The sequence below is a fragment of the Mustela lutreola genome, chromosome 2 (genome assembly GCF_030435805.1).
Source record: "Mustela lutreola isolate mMusLut2 chromosome 2, mMusLut2.pri, whole genome shotgun sequence".
NCBI classification, from domain to species: Eukaryota; Metazoa; Chordata; class Mammalia; order Carnivora; family Mustelidae; genus Mustela; species Mustela lutreola.
Window position 1 is genome coordinate 17100632 of NC_081291.1, and position 21075 is coordinate 17121706.

At 59.3% G+C, this 21075-nt stretch overlaps 1 protein-coding gene across 4 annotated transcripts in view; it reads left to right on the forward strand.

Annotated features, from left to right (window-relative positions):
• Positions 1-19433, forward strand: part of PTH1R (parathyroid hormone 1 receptor) — a 31872-nt gene extending 12439 nt beyond the window's left edge. For all 4 annotated transcript variants that reach the window (XM_059160719.1, XM_059160722.1, XM_059160723.1 and 1 more), the window contains 13 exons: positions 2572-2674; positions 4566-4700; positions 6325-6435; positions 6539-6657; positions 6818-6912; positions 7112-7307; positions 7791-7944; positions 9533-9593; positions 9938-10004; positions 10238-10332; positions 10926-11067; positions 11182-11223; positions 11738-19433. In XM_059160719.1, the coding sequence (XP_059016702.1) occupies positions 2572-2674; positions 4566-4700; positions 6325-6435; positions 6539-6657; positions 6818-6912; positions 7112-7307; positions 7791-7944; positions 9533-9593; positions 9938-10004; positions 10238-10332; positions 10926-11067; positions 11182-11223; positions 11738-12121 (1704 nt within the window). In that variant the 3' untranslated portion in view covers positions 12122-19433. The remainder of the gene's footprint in view (positions 1-2571; positions 2675-4565; positions 4701-6324; positions 6436-6538; positions 6658-6817; positions 6913-7111; positions 7308-7790; positions 7945-9532; positions 9594-9937; positions 10005-10237; positions 10333-10925; positions 11068-11181; positions 11224-11737) is intronic.
• The last annotated feature ends 1642 nt before the right edge of the window (positions 19434-21075 follow it).

Consider the following 21075-nt stretch of genomic DNA (forward strand, 5'->3'; position numbering starts at 1 on the left):
GGCGGATGCTGAGTGTGGGTGTTAGCTCCTGGTCATCACTCAGCTAGCACACCTGTCCCTTTGTCCATCTGTCAAATGGGCCATTTTCAACCCATGACTGCCTGCCTTCAGCCACATCGGTGGACCAGTCTGTCTACTGGGAGGGCTGGTGTGCCAGTCTTTGGAGACTGGTAGAAGCCTCAGTCACTCAGGAGCTTTCCATCAACTGGAAAAAATATGGTGTAGTATCTGTTTGTCTTGACAGAGATGGAGGTGGGCAGGGGAAGGGGTGGGGACGGGGCCGTGGTGAGGGAGTAAGGATCAGAGGATGCCACAGGGGGTACCAACAGTGGGTATGGGGCTGCTGGCAGTAATGGTGACGGCAGTGATGGTGTTAATGTTGCCTTTGATGGCGCTGGTGGTAGTGGTGATCCAGGGGGTGGTGATACCTGTGGTGGGGGTGAGTCACGGCAGCAACAGCACGGGTGGTGGTGATGGTTGGGATGGTGGTGATGCTGGTTATAATCCTGGTAATGGTAGTTAGTACTCATGGTGGGAATGGTGCTGGTGCAGGTGGTGGTGGTGATAGGGGATGGTGATGGTTGTGTTTGGTGTGGTTGGTCGAGGTCATGACGGTGGTGGTGGTGGTGGTGATGGCGGGTGGTGGTTATTGATGGAGGTACTCGCTGTAATGGTGGAAATGGTAGCAAAGGGGAGTGATCATGGGTCCAAGTGAGCAGGGCTGCTACACTGGGGACCAGATTCCTCAGCAGCCTGGATCCTCAATGCCAGAGCCCCTTGGATTAGGGTGGGTCCAGTTCTTCCCCCACGAGCCCCATCGGGTGAGGCTACTTCTGCCCCAATCTGCTGTAGCTGGGGGAGAATAGAGCACATGGGAATCTGCTCCAGTCCTTCCTGGTGTGGGGTGGGGGTCCATAGCCACTGAACCAGCCTAGATCTCAGGGTGCAACTCAGACTCCAGAGACACGCAGGCACGGACCACCGACAGACACGCCTGCTAGGGACAGCTGCAGGACACACTGGCAGACGCACACACACGTCGACCTTTGCCCAGAACCCCAGGTACACACGCGTGTTCCCAGACACTTGAGGCTCACGTCCCCCAAGCACATGCTGGACAGTCCCCACGTGACGACGCACAGAGACAGCGCCCCGGGTCGAGCGCGCACCCGCGGCCAGATGGTGAGCGCGGGCCTCTGGACGGCGTGCACGCGCACAGACGCGCACGCGCCTCCGCTAAGTGAAACCAGCGGAAGCCTAGCCTGGAGGAGCCAACTGGAGACTCCTTGGCCCTGGAAGCCCTCGCTGCTGCCACTGAGAGACGCGGTCAATTAACTTCACCCTGCAGCCAGGCTCCCTGACCCGCCCCGCCCAGCCAACCCGCCCCTTCCCCAGCCTCCTTCCTCCCCTGCCTGCCCCTGGCTCTCCGCCCTGCAACGCCCCACTCAGACAGGGGACGGGTCCTGGGACGGCTGAGGGGCGGCAGCTCTGCCTGTTGAGGGTCTGAGGGGGCCAGGCTCTGCCGTGGGACTGAGGGATCTAAGAGGACAGACATGGCCCAGCCCCCGGGGGATGGGGCTGAGGGGACTCAGTCTCACTCAAGGGGGAGGAGGATGTGAGGGATGTAGTAGTCTCTGTAGGTCCCACTCATGGAAGTGGCTAGCCTTGGTCACACGGAGCTGTCCCCAGGGCAGGATCCTGCCTTTACGCTGACCCACTTGGAAATCTAAGTCAGGGGAACACATGTTCAGGGTGAGACCCCCCCTTCCCCCGACGCCCATGATGTTCTTGTTCTCTTCGTCAAAATGACGCCGGTGGGTGTTGGGCAGTGCGCGGCGTGTGCAGATTGGAAGGAAGAGAAGGAAGGACTTTCCGGGGGGAACAGCAGGAGCGAAGGCCTGTTGGCACCATCAGAACGCAGGGTCGGCTTCAGGGGAAGGAGCTTCCAGATAAGCAGTGAGATGTGGGTGACTCCCACTCACAGCCGGCACAGCAGTGCCTGCCCAACCAGACCACTCGCCAGCAATTCCTTGGACCTCTAGCTCTTGGGAATGCAAGCGTGGAAGCAGCCGAGGCACTCACCATTCACTGGGGAAAGCAGTGACTGGGGAGAGGGCCAGGATGGAAATTGGTGACATCCAAGGTCCCCCAGGGTACTAGGGCTTGAAAGAATCCAGGCCTGGTTTATTTCCCTGGAGTTCACCACTCTTTATCCGCCCCCTCTCCCCACCAGGTCCCCAACAGACAGGATCCTGTGAAGAGCCATCCTGGGACATTCCATCCCTTTCCCATGTACCCTTGGGGAACAGACTGGACAGAGAATAGTAGCCCGCAGGGTTACTAGCGGGCAGGCAGGGGACATCCCCCCTCCCTCTTTTATCCTCCTGGTACTCTACCCTTCGGAGCTGCAGCTTCTCATCTGTAAAATGGGAGCAACACAAGGCAGAGTTCCCAAATTCTAGACTCAGGAGTCTTTGGAAAGGGGGGAATCCGTCAGGGAGGCTGGGATGGTTGTGGGACCTGCCAGTGCTCTGGAAAGGCCTGCCTGCAGTCTGACGTTCAACTTGGTAGGTGGATGCAGATGACGTCATGACCAAAGAGGAGCAGATCTTCCTGCTGCACCGCGCCCAGGCCCAGTGCCAGAAGCGGCTCAAAGAAGTCCTGCAGAGGCCAGGTGGGGGCGGAGCCGGGTGGGGCGGGGCCAGAGGAGGAGGGTCTGGGGGCGAGGTCAAGAGAGGGAGGGGAGGGGCCCAATGAGGGTGAGAGCCTAGGATGCAGAACCAACCGGCACCAGGAGAGGGGGCTTCCACTTAAAAGGGGGGTGACTTGTGATCAAAGTCAGCAGGCTGAAATGCAGAGCCTTCCCTCCCAGGGCGGGATCAGGGCAGTAGAAAGGCAGCCCCAGTCCGAATCAGCCCCAGAGGGCTTAGATCTGGCAAGACACAACAGAATCAGGAGCCCTGAGAGGGGTACACTGGGACCGCTTCCTGGAGGAGGAGGTATCCAAGGCCGGTCCAGAAGAATAAGTAGATCTTTGAAGAAGGCCACCTGGTCTGAGGACAAGGCTGAGGTGTCTCAAGGTCGGAGGACTGGGACTGGACGGGGAGGAGGATAGAGGGGTAGGGATGGTATCTATGACTCTGAGTCATGGTCACTGTCCAGGAGACTGCATTTGACCTGGGGTCGGGTGCGCTTCTGCACACCAGCGCAGCATCATCAGGGACCCCTGCCAAGGTCAAGGTGGGAGGGGCACCTGCCTTCCCAGCTCCTGCCCCATCTCCAGCTGGTCTCTTCCTTGAGTCCACTTCCTGGAAGCGGAGATGGGAGCTCATTAGCACTCATCCAGGCCTCTGCCGCCTGTCTGATTAGTCTCATCGACCTGGAAGAGGCCCAGGCGCCGCCGACTGGCCGAGGAGAGCAGTTTCCTGTCTGGAGCTGGCCCCTAGAATGCTGAGGACCCAAGGGCACACAGTGACATACTCTGTAGCACACGGATTTTGCTCATAGTCACAGGCATTCACATGGTCTCTGCAGTCCCCGCCCTGTCTCCACTGGCCTCACTGGTGGCTCTTTGATTCCCATACCCAGTCACATCAGGGTCTGGGGGTCAGGTGGGCCCCTGAACTCTGGGTCTTGAACCCAGTCCTAGTTGTGGGAGCCGGAGGCATCTCCGCCCCCTACGCCCCATCCTCATAGAGCCCCTCTCTTCCTGCTCTACCTCGTCCCGCTGCCCCCTTCCCTACTAATGCCCCAGGATCAGACAGGATAACAGGCACAGCCATTCTAGCCCAACTGAGATGTCTGCACTCAACTTTGCTTTGTTGCCGCAAACCCTGACCTGGGACGGCCCGGGCCCTGCTCGGGCTGTCACTGAAGGGGCACAAGTCAGATAACAAGGAAGACTTTTCAGCGAGGTAGAGACCTCAAACAGCTCTCTAATGGAGAGAAAGGCGAGCCCGACTCAGACAGAGAGCCTCCAGGGCTCTCTGTCCAGTCTGTTGACTCTGGGAACTCCTAGCTCAAGTATCCGAGGGCAGGGAACAGGTAGGTAGAATTGCCTGAACACCCTTGACACCTGCACACACTTGCTCATGTCGTCCACACCATCAGCTTCCTGAGCTGCGCGGTGCCGGTGCCGGGGCCAGGCTTCATTTTCACTGTTGAACCTCTGCTAACATCACCCCTACTGTCCAATTCTGTCCTGCGCCCCCTGGCGGGGCCCTGGCCTCCTGCACAGGCTCTGGCTCTGACGCCTGGGTCGGAGCATGTTGCCTCTGTCCATGTCTTGCCCACACTTACCATTCAGCCCACTAGCTGGTCCCATACCTGCACGGCGTTCACTCCCAGTTGATCTCCTGTAGACAGTCTCCGTGCTCTCTGCCTACTTCTGCACCCAACAAGAGCTTTACAGTTTGTGAAGCACTTTCTCACTTGTTAGCTCTCCCAACAGCCTGGGCTACAGGGATCAACCCCACCATAGAAACGGGGTGCCTCGGAGGCGGGAGGGTACCCTGGGTCTCCTGCCACAGCACCGTTGACAGCCATGACTACCCTGATTTCCCCAGCTGACATAATGGAATCAGACAAAGGATGGGTACCTGCCTCCACGTCAGGGAAGCCTAAGAAGGAGAAGGCATCTGGGAAGCTCTACCCTGAGTCTGAGGAGGACAAGGAGGTGCCCACTGGCAGCAGGCACCGAGGTACGTCTGTGCTTCCTCCTGGGCATCCATCTGAGACCGGCCGGGACCCACTCACCCTGCCGCTCTGGCCTCTGTGTGAACTCATGCTCTTCAGCTCTTGTGGGAAGGAAGAGGTCGTTGCTCCCCTCTCCAGGAAAGCAGGGGAGAGGCTGGGAGGACACAGAGCCCACAAGGTATCATGCGCAGGGGGCTGGCAGCTGGACGGGGCCAGATCCCCAGGAGATTTGGACAGAGAACTTGTCCCGCGCTACCCCCCCATGGGCGGACCCAGGGCTATGGCCCATCCCATGGAGAGAGATGACAGAGAACCTGGGAGACAGAGAGACAGGGAGAGGTGCAAAAACAGGGAGAGACAGAGAGGGGACCGGGAGGCATAAACTGAGACCGGGCCTTGGTGTGTCAGAAGAGGGGGCGCCCAAACACATAGGGTAGTGGGCTATAGACACGGAGCAGCAGGGCTGAGACAGTGGGGCGAGGAGGGGACAAGAGAAGAGTGGGAGGGAGATGCAGGGCTGTGTTGTCCCTCAGGAAGGTAAGGAGAGACAAACGCAGAGCCCAGGCTGCAGCCACAGGGCCGGTTTGAACCGGCTGGGTGGGCAGCAGATTCCAGATGGGCCACATCTGGGAGGCTGTGGTCACCCTGTGGCTCCCCAGGGACCAGAGGGAATTGTGGGCCTAGCCAGGCGGGGCTGGGAATATGGTGCCCAGGACAGAGAGCCTTTCACCAAGCTGGGGTGGGTCCAGCCATCAAGGCAGCCTTCCAGGATGGCTGGAGAGTCCTGTGGTTGGAGCCCTGCAGAGAGAACGTAGGGAGCAGGGGGCGGGGGAGTGGAAGGCAGAAGATTCAGAGGCTGGGGACCCTCCAAGGTCACTTAGTATCTCTGCTGTAAGGCTGGAGTCCCCAAGTAGGATATGTCACCCTGTCTTAAATCCCACAATTACCACTTCGATTTGGGGCATTATATCTCCCCCTACGCGTGATCACTGGAGTCTCATAGCAGGTGCTTAGGGTGGTCTGGGATGGTGGTGGAAGGATGGGCTGATCTAGTCAATCCTGGCTACCCAGTGAAGAAACTAGAAGTAAGGAAGGTAGACCCCTGGGTGAGGTCAGCAGCTCTTCAGACTGGAAGCTGGACCTCCTGCCTCCTGCCCCGGATCCTGGGCAAGGGTCCCATGGAGAGCATTCTCAGCTGAGGGAGTGAGTCTGGGCACTTGCTCTTCTCTAGGGACACCTGGAGGTGAGACCAAGAGCAGAGGAAAAAGAGAGAGGTCTGGCCAGGGGCTGAGTCACCTGAGGAGGGCAGGGCCCTGGGCTATACGACCCCAGCAAATCACATGCCTCTCTGGGCCTCTACCATCCAATCTAGAAAATAGGGTCAGTGCCAGTATCCGCATACAGGGACTGTGGGTGAATTCTGTGAGGCCAGGGATTCAATTCTATGCAAGACACAGTAGATAGTAAGGCTCAATACATTCTCTCCAGAACACTCCAGGCCTGAGTTCTCCAGTCCTGGGGTACACCTGTCCCTGAGGGAGCCAGCGACCACAGGTGTGTTCATTCTTCTGGGTCACTAACCATGGACTTGACTGGTGTCCCCCACCTTGTCTGTCTCTGTGGGCACAGGGCGCCCCTGCCTGCCCGAGTGGGACCACATCCTTTGCTGGCCGCTGGGGGCACCAGGTGAGGTGGTGGCCGTTCCCTGTCCCGACTACATTTATGACTTCAATCACAAAGGTAAGGCAGGCTGGAGTAGGGTGGGGACTACAGGGGTGCCAGGACTTGGATCTCAGGGCTCCAGATCTCTCTGCCTGCCCTGACCCTCCCCATGGGCCTGCAGGCCATGCCTACCGTCGCTGTGACCGCAATGGCAGCTGGGAACTGGTGCCTGGGCATAACCGGACATGGGCCAACTACAGCGAATGTGTCAAGTTCCTGACCAATGAGACTCGTGAACGGGTGCGAGCTTTTCCCTTCCCCACCCTGATCTGGATGAGGTTACCCCACCCCACCCCACTGGTGGCCTCTGAGCTAGGCCTGACGCCTCCCATCACCTCAACCTGGCCTCTGACCCTTAACCGGAGTCCCAGGGTCTGATGGCGTGTCCCCACCGGCACAGGAGGTGTTTGACCGCCTGGGCATGATCTACACCGTGGGCTACTCAGTGTCGCTGGCCTCCCTCACCGTGGCGGTGCTCATCCTGGCCTACTTCAGGTGGGCAGGGCGAGGGGGCGGGGCCGGGTCGGGGGGCGGGGCCAAGGGGGTGCCAGCCCTCCCCTCAGCGCACCCCACCGCGGGGCGGGGCGTCCCTACCTTCCCCGTCCCCGCCCCCGCGCTGCGCACAGCCTGGTGTCCCGACCACCCTCTGCATGTCCCCGGGCCCTCACCCACGGTGTTGTCGCGCGCCCCGCAGGCGGCTGCACTGCACGCGCAACTACATCCACATGCACCTATTCCTGTCCTTCATGCTTCGCGCCGTGAGCATCTTCGTCAAGGACGCGGTGCTCTACTCGGGCGCCACGCTCGATGAGGCCGAGCGCCTCACCGAGGAAGAGCTGCGCGCCATCGCCCAGGCGCCCCCGCCGCCCGCCGCAGCCGCCGCCGGCTACGTGAGTGTCCCCCTCCCGCTGCCGGCGGCCGAACCCGGGCCGCCCCGCGCCGCCCCGCCCCCTCCAGCTTCGCCCCCCCCGCCGCTCCGCCCCCTCCAGCTCCGCCCCCGCCCCCTGCCGGCCTCATGCTATCACCGACGTCCAGCCGCTGGAGGCCACCTCACTGGGTCTCTCGGGTCCCTCGCAGCCCTCCTCCGCCCAGCTCCCCAGCCCTGCCGCCAAGGGCTTTGTGACTGTTGCCCTCCCGGCACTTGCACTAGTACTCCTGTCTCAGCCCAGTAGCCCCAACCGCTCCCCCCAACCCAGTGCCTTCTTGCCCCTGGCAACATCCTCCCCCTGCCTCGGGCTCCTCAGCTCTGCTCTTGACCAGAGCCCGGCCCTGCCTCCCCGCGGGACCAGTCAGCCCCCAGCCATCCCCCAGCCCATCGCCCCACTTCCCCAGATGCAGGCGGGCCTTCTGGCTGACACCAGCTGCTCTCCTAGGCGGGCTGCAGGGTAGCTGTGACCTTCTTCCTTTACTTCCTGGCCACCAACTACTACTGGATTCTTGTGGAGGGGCTGTACCTGCATAGCCTCATCTTCATGGCCTTCTTCTCAGAGAAGAAGTACTTGTGGGGCTTCACGGTCTTCGGCTGGGGTACGAGGGCGAGGCGGGCAGAGGCACAGGCAAGGGTGGGACCATGGGCAGCAGGGTTAAAGGGGCACTAAGGGTGAGGCACCCACACGGCCTCTCCCGACCTAGACGTGGGGGAGCCAGTGGGTGGCCTGCCCACCTCCTTCTCTGAGTCTGACCCCGTCCCCGGCTCAGGTGCCAGGGCTTGGCTGCGGTCAGCATTCGCCCCTGGGCTCAGCCTGGGGTTGGGGCTCACCTGGAGGCAGATTCACCTGGCGCTTGGGCTCAGCCAGGAGAGGTAGGGAGTGTTCCCAGGCCAGGATTCAGCTCAGGATCAGAGTGGGATGGTGAGTCGGAGGTCACGCTAGGGCTGGAGTTGAGGTCTGGGATACTCCCTGCTCCGTGAGCCCTGTTTCCCTACCAGCCCCCTCACCGCGTGGAGCTGTCCACACCACTGCCACCCGGCCTGCAGGAGCCATGACACAGAGCCCCAGGCCAGACTCTCGGCCTTGTCAGGGCTTCAGCAGCCCCTCCGCAGAATGGGTTGCTGGGGCTCTGCACTCCTCCCCCACGGGCTCCAGGATTGAGTTACCGATAATTGTCCATTATTGTTGGCAGCTCCAGAGCTTGGCTGGGCTCCGGGGCAACTGGCCAGACTGCGGAGGGGTAGGCCCAGCGGCTGAAGCCCTCCCTGCACTCAGCACCCAGAAGCTCTCGGGTCAACAGCCACAGCCCCTTGGCACACACTCTGACCTTGACCTCCCCCACAGCAAGCCCTGGGGTTGGGGGGGAGACCTGGGCCTGGTCCCAGGAACTGACCTGGACTCTGGAGCTAGAGGGTGTCAGGGTGGGCAGGAAACACACAGATCTGGAACAACAGAACTTGGTGACACAACAAGGTCACAGCTCTTTTTCCCACCATAAACACGGGTCGCACCCTGCCCCTCCCAATGGTGCACCCGACCCAGAACAAAGCGTGAGGGGGTGGAGAGTAGGAACCCAGGCTCCCTTCTAGAGGCAGAGCTCACTCAGAGGTACCATGTGTCATCTGAGCTGACTCGGGCCTGGGAACACTGAGGTTCCCCTGTGGCTTTCACTCAGACTGGAACGACAACTGTCATTGTCACATAGCCTCATCCATGGGGCTAGGACCTTTCAAACTGGGTGTCTGTGTGTTGTTGGCGGGGGGGGGGGGGGGCTGCTGGGATAGAAAAATGCTGATACGAGGCCCCTTCCCCATAGGAACTCCCAGAGCAGAGCCTAAAGAGAAGGGAGGAATGGACCGGGCATGGGGAAGTTAGTGAGGTCCTCCAGCGGGTCTGCACGCGTGGGCAGGAGATGCCGAACCCAGATGAGGGCGGAGGGCTGAACTGGGTCCTGAGTGTAGGAGCCCCAAGAGGAGGCTGCGGGAGGAGCAGAGCAGCCCACGCCCGCGTGTGGCTGTGTCACCAAGCAGCCCTTGGGCCCAGGGTGAGGGGGGTCAGGGACAGTGATGGGATCATCCGGGGGTCATTAAGGATGAGAAGAATGGGCCTGGCAGGGTGTGCTGAGGGGAGAAACACCGTGGGTGCCGCCTGCGATCCCTCATACACCACCTGCTCTGCGCCCACAGGTCTGCCTGCCATCTTCGTGGCTGTGTGGGTCAGCGTGAGAGCCACCCTGGCCAACACCGGGTAGGTCTGGGCAGAGAGGGGGGCCTCGGGGTTCTGGTACAGGTCAGAAATACGCCTGGCACCCTCTTCCTCCATGAAGCATGGGAAGGGGCTTCCTGTGCTCTGGGCCTGAATGGACCCAGCTTCGGTTTTCTGTCCAGCCTTCAGCCAGATGCCCTCTCAGGGTCAGAGGAGGCTGCTTCAAAAGTAACGTTTTAGGGGGACCTTGGGCCTGGCCACACCCAACACCCCCCGTCCTTCCTCCCTGCCAGCTGCTGTCAGAGCAGACCCGCTCTGGGGCCACTCTGTGGGCAGGCCCGGGGCGGGAGCACGGGGGTCGGAGCTGATGCCTCGGCCTCCACCAGGTGCTGGGACTTGAGCTCCGGGAACAAGAAGTGGATCATTCAGGTGCCCATCCTGGCCTCCATCGTGGTGAGCAGGGGCAGCTGCAGGGCTGTGGGGGCAGCACCGCAGGTGCCGGTGACCAGCCCCTGATGGGGACTACACGGGCTTCCCTGGACCCCAGAGTTGGAGCGCCACAGCCCCGTATCGCCCAATCGGTGGGGGGAAGCCTGGGCGGGGTCTCAGGTCCCTGGACCCTCGCCCCCCAACCTGCTATGGTGCACCTCGAGATGCAGCCCTCCCTCCCTCCCTCCCTCCCACAGCTCAACTTCATCCTCTTTATCAACATCGTCCGGGTGCTCGCCACCAAGCTGCGGGAGACCAATGCCGGCCGGTGTGACACGCGGCAGCAGTACCGGTGAGCTGCGCCCACCAGGCCCGAGGCTCCTCGGGACACCGGGGTCATCACACCCCAGCACCGTGCACTAAAATAAAGACAGAGGCCCCAAGAATGAGCCTGTGTAGAGGGAAGCACCCGGCTCCTGACTCCCTGGCTGGCCTCACCCAGCAGTCATGGGATCTGCCCCAGTCTCTGGGGCCACCCCAGAGCCAACCTGGGCTGTTCAGGGCTGGGGTCTGCAGGGGATGTGGGAGCAAACCCAGACCCCTCCTCGAAGAGCTGATTATAGCGAGTCCAGGGGACAGGTGGGCAGCGGGTGGCTTCGAGAGGACGGCAGCTCCGCTGAACTCTGAGGAAAGGGCTGTGGGGTGAAGAGGGAAGGCTGGGGGGAAGTGAGTGTCCCTGGAGGGACCAGCAGGTGCAGGCCCTAAGGGCCCTTATGAACACTTTGTCCCAGGTTAGCTGGGTCGTTCTCTGCTCTGGCCAGGGCCGCAGGCCCCTTCGAGGCTCCTGGAGCCTGAGAGCTGGGGGCAGGCAGGTGGGTGTGGATAGCACGGTGCCTCCCGGGGAGCGGCGGCTTGTCGCTGAGCCGCCTGCCCCTGCTGGCCCAGGAAGCTGCTCAAGTCCACGCTGGTGCTCATGCCGCTCTTCGGCGTCCACTACATCGTGTTCATGGCCACGCCGTACACCGAGGTCTCAGGGACGCTCTGGCAAGTCCAGATGCACTACGAGATGCTCTTCAACTCCTTCCAGGTGCGCAGGCCTGGCCATTGCCTGGTGGGGGGCGGGGGGAGGGCGCGGCAGGGAGCTGGGCTGGGGCAGCAGGTGCAGCCTCTGGGCCCTGACCCCATGTACCTCTGTCCGTAGGGATTTTTTGTCGCCATCATATACTGTTTCTGCAATGGCGAGGTAAGCGTGGGAGGGGGAGCAGCCCTGGGTCAAGGCGGGGGGGGGGGGGGACGCGGAACGGCCAGGGTTCCCCAAATCCGGTCCTTTCATTCTCTTGTCCGGTTCCTCTGCTCCTCTGAGAACAGCCCTGAGGACATTCTGAAGGCAGAGAGTCTTTCCAGATGATTCAGGATGTGCTAGGATTTGCGGGCTCCTCACTCTCTGGCAAGAGCCCGCGTGTTCCCAGCCCCACGGGTTGAATGCTCCGTAATCCGGAGCAAACGACTCAGCCATCCCTGGGGCCATTTGAGCCTTGTGGACTCGGGGTGTGTCAGTTGCCTGCAGGGAGGCACCGTGTTCTGAGGATGACAGGATTTTGCTTGGCATTGGAATTTTCCAGTAACACCCCACGCCTCTGGTTCCACTCGGTGCAGAGTGTCGTAGGGGCAGGGATGCAGGCACGGCTGGGGCTGGGGAGGGGAGACGTGGGGCAGAGGGATCTACCTGACGCTCTGCCTCCTCTGGGCCATCGCAGGTACAGGCTGAGATCAAGAAATCCTGGAGCCGCTGGACTCTGGCACTGGACTTCAAGCGTAAGGCCCGCAGCGGGAGCAGCAGCTACAGCTACGGCCCGATGGTATCTCACACGAGTGTGACCAACGTAGGCCCCCGCACGGGACTCGGCCTGCCCCTCAGCCCCCGCCTGCTGCCTGCTGCTGCCACCGCCACCAACGGCCACCCCCCACTCCCCGGCCACACCAAGCCAGGGGCCCCGATCCTCCAAGCCACACCACCTGCCGCGGCTGCTCCCAAGGACGACGGGTTTCTCAATGGCTCCTGCTCGGGGCTGGACGAGGAGGCCTCGGCGCCGGAGCGGCCGCCAGCCCTACTGCAGGAGGAGTGGGAGACGGTCATGTGATCGGGGACCGAGCCAGGGTTGGACCCGTGGGCATAAGGGCTGACAGACGGACCAAGAGATGGCTGGTTGGACGGTTGCCCGCTCAGGGCTAGGGCTGGGAAGACAAAAGAGGAAAAAAAAGAAAACAAAAAAAAAAAAAAAAAGAAAGAAAGAAAAGGGAAAAGGAAGCGGTGTGCAGCTTCCTGTGGTCTGAGCTGGGGCTTGGGGAGGGGGGGAGCCATGGAGACGTTCTTGGGTTTTACCTCTGGAGGTGCTCCAGGGGCCACAGACCAGTCCCTGGGCCCAGGCACAGTCCAGCAGGAAAGACCTGGGAGAGCCCAAGAGTGGCCCCCGTTTGCTGGGGTCACACAGGGGCCCCGCAGAGCCATGCGGGAGCTGGGCCGCAGCCTCTCCCTGCCACCAGCTCCAGCTGCCGCCTCTGATGCTCCTGCCGAGGCCCCGGGGCAGCAGTGGTGGGGCGGGGGAAGCCCTGGCTCCTCGGCTGACTCTTCACCTGTTACCCCCTCACTGTTCGCCAAGGACGGACAGCAAGTCCCTGGGTCCCTGGCCCTGTTCCAGGCCCCTTCCTTCCTGTCTGGTGGCCATGCTGTGTCCCTTGGGGGCTGGGGCACTCAGGGACCACCTCCACATAGGATCCCCAGCCCCCACCTTGGATCTGACAGGCCTCTGGCCACCAGACTGAGAGGGCAGGGGGCGTGCTGAGGCCATCAAGTGAGACATGGGCTGAGGTCTGTGCTCGGGCCAGGAACTGTGGCGAAGCTGGGCGTCGGAGCCTGCAGGACTCAGCACACCTGCTCACGGGGAGGGGGGGGGTCCGAGATCGCCACTAAGCGCCCCTCTCCAACACCCGCCCGCTGCGTTCCTTGCACCCCTCCCATCCCAGTCTTGGGCCCTAGGGCAACACAGGCTCTCCTCGCCTGATGCTGGGAACCGGCCCGACGGTGCTGGGAACCACCCCACGCTCTGACCAGAACAAGCTTCCTTCTCAAGCCTGAGGCCAGCCTTGCCCCTGGGCCCGTACCAGCTAGTGACCCTGCCTGGCCCTTCCTTCCCTCATCGCCAGCGCTAACCATTTTGTTCTCTGTGGACTCGGCATCTGGAAAGTGCCCCCCACCTCGAACAGCACCCCCACCCCACTGGGGACTGGGCGAGGGGTCATCGGGCCGGGACCACAAACTCAGGTGGTGGGTGGTGTAGACAGACTCAGAGCAGCCTCGGGCCCAGCCCTGCCGGCCCTTCCAGATGGCAGGTAGGGCAAAGATGGCCCAAAGGCCTGGTGCACCCGTGGGGGGTCCACAGGGCCTGATGTGCTTGGAACGCTGGGAGAGATGTGGGCCAGGACCCGCAGGGCCACTGAGCCAGTTTGAGCACCGAGGACTCCCGTGAATGCTGGAAGCTACTGGAAACTGTACAGGAGAGCAGCATTTGAGCCACATTTAGAAGAGTCCCCATGTCATTGGAGAGGCGGAAGGTGGTTACTCAGGCCTCAGGGGAGAGGCAGCCTTGTGGGAAGCAGGTCGCAGGAAGGAAGGACCTTGCATGAAGGAAGGACCTGGCTGGGAGAAGGAGACCTAGTCAAAAAAGACACCCCCCATCCCCACCCCGGGGGGGGGGGGGTCTGTGTGATGCCCCTCTTCAGGCCTCAAAGCTATGGGACCTCTGGAAAACTCATCCCACCCACCCCAAGGGCAGTCCTCGAGGCCTCTAGCTGGATGAGCCCCAGAGCCCCATTTTCTCACCCAGACTCCTTCTCAGGAGGCTTCTGAAGGAGAGTCCATGAGGCCAGCTCACCTTGAAACACCCAGACTGGGTACCCCTAGGACAGGGCTATGTCTTTTCCCTCAGTCTATGAGACCCCAGGACAGAGTCGAGCGTCTCCTCTCAAACTGGGTTCCCTCAGGGCAGGGTTGAGCCTCATCCCACAGACCAGGGACCTCCATCCCAGGATAGGGCTGTGCTCACCCCTCAGACTAATACCCCCTAGGACAGGGCCAGGCCTCCCCCTCTCTAGGATGTCCAGGCAGGACTGGACCTTACACCAGTCCAAGGCCCTAGGCCAGGGCCCTCTGGCCTTCGACCTGGAGCCCCCTGGCCAGGGCCGGCCTGCCCACTCAGAGAGGCTCCGAGCAGCACCTGCGCCATCCAGGTGTTGGCAGAGGAAGTGGGAGCCCTCAGGGGGCCTGGCAGGCAGTCAGGACCCTGTTTGCCTTGAGCAGAGGCTAAAACCAGGTGGTCACTTCTCCCTTCAAGGCCTCCCAGTCCAGCCAAGCCACAGGGAACACGTAAACACCAGCCGAGCTGGGCGCAGGCAGGCAGGGCGGAGGGCACTGAGAGACCCCAGCTCCTCAGCCTCCTTGGCCAGGGTGTCTGGAACCTCATGGGCTGCCCTGAATCCCAAGTGGGGCCGGTAAGGCGGGCCTCAGCTCCCACCTGCCTAGGGCATGTGAACAGGCTCTGCCTTCTCTGGCTGGTCTTGCCCACACCCAGACCGGGAGAGGGACCTCTGAAGACCCTTGGAAGGAACATACTCTGCTGGTGGTGCCTGGAACCCGAGGCCAGGCCCCCAGGCTGGATAAGAGCCTAATTCTCAGCTCAGAACAGAGCCTCCGGGCATCCAGCGGCGTCAGAGAGATGGCCCTGGCCACCATCAACCTGCAAGTCGAGAACAAAGACAGAGCCGGGCCCCACGCACCCACCCAGAGTGGGCAGGCTGTGACGGCCCCACAGCCTCCTGCCCTAATGCTGGCGAGGTGGGAGGGAGCAGCACAGACACGGGGGAAAGGGGACTGAGTGCTCTGGAAGTTCAGAAGGGATATGACCCTGCCCTAGGGGACCTTAAGGGAGACACAACCCTCCTCTGGTGGTGTGTGAGGGGTCATGACCCTGCCCAGGGGCCTGAGAGGGTCCAGGTTCTGCCTTGGCTGTTAGAAGAGGTCTGGCTGGCCGGGGGTTCCATCAGAGGGGCAGGATCTGTGGGCCTTGCTGCGAGACTCCGGCACACAGGCTGGGCTGGGTCCAGCGGCTTGTCCCTCATGCTTCCTTAGCCAATTTCAGGAGAATGATTCCAGCCTGAGGCTCCCATGGCCAACGGCAACAAGCCTTGGCTGGGCCAGAAGAGGGGACTCTGGAGCCAAGCAGGAGCCTGGACCGTGGCTGGCTCCCGGGGTGTGCTGTGTGACACTGGGCTGGCTGCCTTCCCTCTCTGAGCCTCAGCTTCTCTTCTGATGTCAGGCCCCTGCCCCGGTCTCCTGGCCTCTGTGGGCTCAGTATCTCATCCTGCTCCTCAGTGGATCCCTGGGACACAAGGCCAGGACATGCTCAGTGACAGGTTCCCTCCTTCTTCAGTATCACAGTCATGCAGGCTGTGGGGGCTGAGAGGTGGCGGGCATGGATTCTGGGCAGCGATTCCCTGTCCAGGCGCTGAGGAGAGGAGCCCAGGTCTGGGAAGCAGAGGAGGCGGAAGACCAGGTTCCCACCTTTCATGTTGGCCTCAGCTTTCCAAATCTGTGGGTGAGGGGAGGGAAGACAGCTGCATTAATTATGCACCTACTGTTTAGGCCCCCTGCTGCCCCAGCAGCTTCGGTGGGGATAAAGAGGTTTTTCAATCATCCTATCGTCCTAAAGGCTTCAGGTCACAGTCTCAGAAGGATCCACTGGGCGCGGGTGGTGAGGGGGCAGATGAGCAGCCCCCATGGGCTCCTGCTGGCTTTGCTTCCCTGTGGGGAGGAGGAGGGGACCAGGCCGGGCTGAGAAGATGGGGTTCAGGGCAGGGGAGGGCGGGCTTGTGGTCACCCCAACCTCTCTTCCCAGAGCTCCAGGACCTGTGGCTGCAAACTCTTCCCCTTCTCTGCTCCTCCCACTCCCCTCGGCTCTGCTCTCCCAGCAGCCCATGCCCGGAGACCCTCTCCTGGGGACCCTCTCCCCAGCAGGTGGCAGGCCTCGTGCCCCCACCAAGCTCGCCCATCTCAGTGAGACAGAGGGATGTGTTGTGGAGCCGCTAGGTGTGTCTGTTTATTTGTATTATGTATGCATATTTGTGTCTGTGTATTTATTTGTATTTATGCATGTATATTTCTGTGTGTGTCTTTTCAAATACGTGTGTGTTGTGTCCGCTGCACTGTCATTGGTGGTTCTACCCGTGTAAATACCTGTGTCTGTGTGTGTGTGTGTACATATGTGGATGTCCGTTTGCGCGTCTATGTGTGCGACTGTATTGTGTATCAGTGTGCCTGTTGGTATTTGTTTGTATGGCTGTGTATATGTGTGTGTCTATTTGTGTGTGTGCGTGTGTGTGTCTGTGTGGACCTGTGGTCTGAAAACGCCGCCTGTGGGTGGAATTTGGCCCAGGGACGTGTTTGGCTTGGCCCTTACAGTATTTTCAACATCTTGAGCCAACATTTAAAAATCAGGATATTTCACATAAAAATTCAGCTTTCCAGTTTCTCTTAAAAATTCAGAAGCCCTGGCAGCCCTGGGCCGCGTTCCCATGAGGCAACTCTCCTCCAGGGCTGCCCATCCTCCCACCCCCTCACCGCTCCTCTCCCCGACCAGCACCTTAGGGACGACTGAGTTTGTGACCCCAGAGTGTGTGGTCACAACGGCGTGTAAGCCAAGCTGTCAGGGAACGTGTGCACAGACGGAGTCCACACCAGGGGGTGTGTACTTGGGATGGCGTATGTGTGCAGGAGGCCAGTCTGAGTGTGTGTGGGACGTGGGGGGCCCTGCTCGTGCAGGGGTGGGTGTAAGGCCCAGTGCCTGTGGACGGATGTGGGAGCGCGCGTGGGTGCACACATGTGTGTGCATGGGGGGTGTGCGTGGCCGTATCCGTGGCCATGTAGAGTGTGTGGGCCCCTGTGGTCTGGCGTGTTCTGCACAGGGGCCTCTTCCGGCCTTTGATGGGGAATTGGATTCCCGGCTTCTGGCTGGGCTGCCTTGTGGGATTTATTTCTGTCTCAGTGCCGACCAGAGGCCTGAGTAATGGGAACATTTAGAGAAAACCAGTAAATACATAGAGAAGGGGCAGGCTGGCCGGGAAGCTCTGCCTGGACACCCCTTCCCAGCCCACAGCTGCCAGAGGCCAAGGCCAGGCCTGAGCCAGGGAGGGAAGCAGCCAGGGAGGGAAGGACCCGGCATGCACACTCACTCCCGCTCTGTGGAATGCTCACGAATGCCCATCCAGGCCCAGCAGGTGGGCGAGACCCCTATGCCACCTGGATGGCCCCTGAGACAACCGGCATCTTGGGAGCTTGGCTCCAAACGAGAGATGCTCAGGACAAGCTTCGAGGGTGCCATGTGAGGTCTGGCTGAGGGGCTAAGGGGCCCTGATCTTCCAGGAGAGTCCCTTTCCCAAGCAGATTACAGAGGGTCTGCAACCCTGGGTATACTGTCCACAGATGCCTCACACAGGTGCGAACCCTCCCGCACGAGGGATGAGCTGCCTGTGACCTGATGGGGCTGGGGCTGCCCCCTTCAGAGCTGGGGGCCCACGCACTCTGGAACCACTGCTGCCTGGAACCCGGCAGGCCAGCAGAGAAGGGGCAAGAAGAGCTGCGGCTCTCCTAGGACACCATCCCCACTGTTCTGGGTTTCATGCAGACGGAGCACCACTCTTGCGAGCATCTCTGATGTCAGATAGGCCCCATGGGGAAGAACAGACTGGATTTGTCGGGTGGGGTGATGAGCATTACAGAAGACCCACTGGAGCAGCGAGCAAACAGGCTGCAGGACCCACAATCCCTTCCAAGGCCCTGGGTCGGTGTCTTCTGCTGCCCCCCAGCGGCCATGGGAAGAAGTGGGGAAATAAGGCGCCCGAGCCTCGTCCATGCAGCCCCAGGTCCCACCACTCACCATGCCCCAGTGTAATGCCCAGCCCGATGGCTCTCGGGGAAGCAAGGGCTTTCGGGCTAGTCTGAGGGAGGGGCTCACCTCGCGCCCCCAGGAGGTCAGCTCTGGGAGGCCAAGAGATCATCAGATTCCCAGCCGCATCATCAGCCCCTAGAACAATGCCCAGCATGAGCAGGTACTCACGGAGCAGATCCGAATCCCCAGCTCCTCTAGGGGTGGGCAGGCTTGCACCCGGACATGGCTCTGACCCCTGTGGAGGTGCCACCTGAATGAAGGTGAGCAGGCATCTCGCACTAGAGCCCCAAAGGTGGTGAGCAGCAGCATGGACCCCAACAGGGACGTGGCCCGGAGGACAGGCCAACTCCAGAGGACTAGACTTGCTCAAACTGGGTGCCTTCACACTCCTGACTGCAGCCTGCTGGGCTAGACAGAATTTCCCCTTGTAACTTTAGGGGCTGTGCTTCGGACCCCAAATCCCCAGGTCCTCACTGTGATACAGACCTTGTCCCAGCCCCTGGGGGCCTAGCCCCGCAATCCCAGGTACAACCTCCTCCCCGCCCTCTTGCTGCCCCTTTTACCCACAGGCGCCAAGCCTGGGTCTCTGGGCCAGTAGGCTCTGTCCTTTCCTCTGCTAGGGAAGGGCTGTTGCTGATCAACCCAGGCTTGACACCTCTCCAGAGATGACCCGGAGGCCAGATGTCCTCAAGGAACTTAATTTTCCAGTCCATTACTCTCCAAAGTACAGGGCCAAGAGAAGGAATGGTCTCGTACACTGTTTCCCATATATCAAAAATTTATTACCATACTTACTTCACCTGTTTTTGTGGAACGTTTTTTAAAGTTTTTATTATTATTATTATTATTTATTTGAGAGCAAATGAGCAAGCGAGAGCACAAGCAGGGGAAGTGGGAGAAGCAGGCTCCCTGCTGACCAGGGAGCCCAAAGCAGGGCTCGATCCCAGGACACTAGGATCGTGACTTGAGTCAAAGGCAGACACTTAAACAACTGAGCCACCCAGGTGCCCCTTTTGTGTAATATATTTTTTAAAAGATTTTATTTATTTATTTATTTGGCAAAGATCACAAGTAGGCAGAGAGGCAGGCAGAGAGAGAGAGAGGAGGAAGCAGGCTCCCCACTGAGTAGTGAGCCCGATGCAGGGCTCGATCCCAGGACCCTGGGATCATGACCTGAACTGAAGGCAGAGGCTTTAACCCACTGAGCCATCCAGGTGCCCACTTTTGTGTAATATTTTAATTCCAAAATGAAAGATGGGAAATTTTATGAATACCATGATCTTATGAGGATGACTTGGAAACCTCCATTAAACTAGAGATCCGGGGCTCATTTGTTTTAACTGATGTATCCTGGACAGCGAATTCAAATGATCTAGTATTTGATCAGCGATGACACACGTGACATTGCTTTTTTTCTACTTTTTAGCGATCATAAAGAATGCGGTTATGAACATTTGTGTAGTCTTTCTTGTGGTTGCTGGGTAGCTTCTCTACATCCTTCCCAGCATTTGGTATTAACATTATTTTTTATTTACAGTGTCCTAACTGGTGTATAATGATGTCTTATCATGGTCTTTACTTGCATTTCCATAATGGCCAGTGATGCTAAACATCTCTCAAAGGTTTGCCACTTATATACCCTGTTCAGCGAAATGTCTATCTTGCCCATTTTCTAATTGAGTCCTTCTTCCCTTCCTCTCTCATTTCCTTCCCTCTGTCCATCCTTCCCTCCCTCCTGTTGTGAAAGTCCTTTATAGTCTAGATTTGAGTCCTTTATCAGATATAGGGTTTACAATGTCGTCTGTAGCTTTTCATTCTCTATTAACAGAGTTTTCATTTTGGTTAAGTCAAATTTCTTTCTTTCTTTCTTTGGCGATGTGTTTCTGTGTCTCGTGTCTAAGAACTCTTCACCAAGTTCTCCTAGATCCTGAAGATTTTCTCTTAAAAAAGGTTTTTGTGGGGCGCCTGGGTGGCTCAGTGGGTTAAGCCGCTGCCTTCGGCTCAGGTCATGATCTCGGGGTCCTGGGATCGAGTCCCGCATCGGGCTCTATGCTCGGCAGGGAGCCTGCTTCCTTCTCTCTGCCTCTCTGCCTACTTGTGATCTCTCTCTGTCAAATAAATAAAATAAAATCTTTTAAAAAAAAAAAAAAGGTTTTTGTAAGTTTACACTTCACATGTAAACCTATGATCCACTTTAATTTTTGTATATTGTCTGGCTGGGCTTTAGGCTGGGGTTCTCTTTTTGGCCTTGGGAGATCCAATCATTCCAGCATCATCTGCTGAAGCCTATCTTGCCTCCCATGAGCTCGTTCTGCATCTTTGTTAAAAATAAGTTGCCATGGGACACTTGGGTGGCTCAGTCGGTTGGGCCGCTGCCTTTGGCTCAGGTTGTGATCACAGGGTCCTGGGATCAAGTCCTGCACTGGGCTCCTTACTGGGCGGGGAGCCTGCTTCTCTCTCCGCCTCTGCCTGCCACTCTGCCTACTTGTGCACACACACTCTCTCTCTGACAAATAAATGAATAAATGGTCTAAAAAAAAAATGAGTTTGCATGGGGCGTCTGGGTGGCTCAGTCGATCAAGTGTCTGCCTTTGGCTCAGGTCATGACGGGAGTCCAGGATCAAGCCCCATATTGGGCTCCCAGCTCAGCGGGGAGTGTTTCTCCTTCCACCACTCTCACGTTCTCACTCTCGAGAGAAAGAACGAAGGAAAGAAAGAAAGAAAGAAAGAAAGAAAGAAAGAAAGAAAGAAAGAAAGAAAGAAAGAAAGAAAGAAAGGAAGGAAGTCGTCTGTTCTTATTTGGAGCAACTTGAGGTCCTTACTCTTTCCCATTGATCTATGTATCTGTCCTCCCCCAGCATCTCCACCTTGATGGCAGGGAGTTGAGAATCATGAATTCAGGGGGCGCCTGGCTGACTCAGTTGGTACAGCATGGGACTCTTCATCTTGGGGTCATGCCTTCCGGCCCCAGGTTGGGTGTGGAGAGGACATTAATAAACTTTTAAAATCACGAATTCAATATCCTTAGTAATTACAGCTATGCAGATTATCTATTTCATCTTCTGTGAATTGTGGTAGTTCATGTTTTTCAAGGA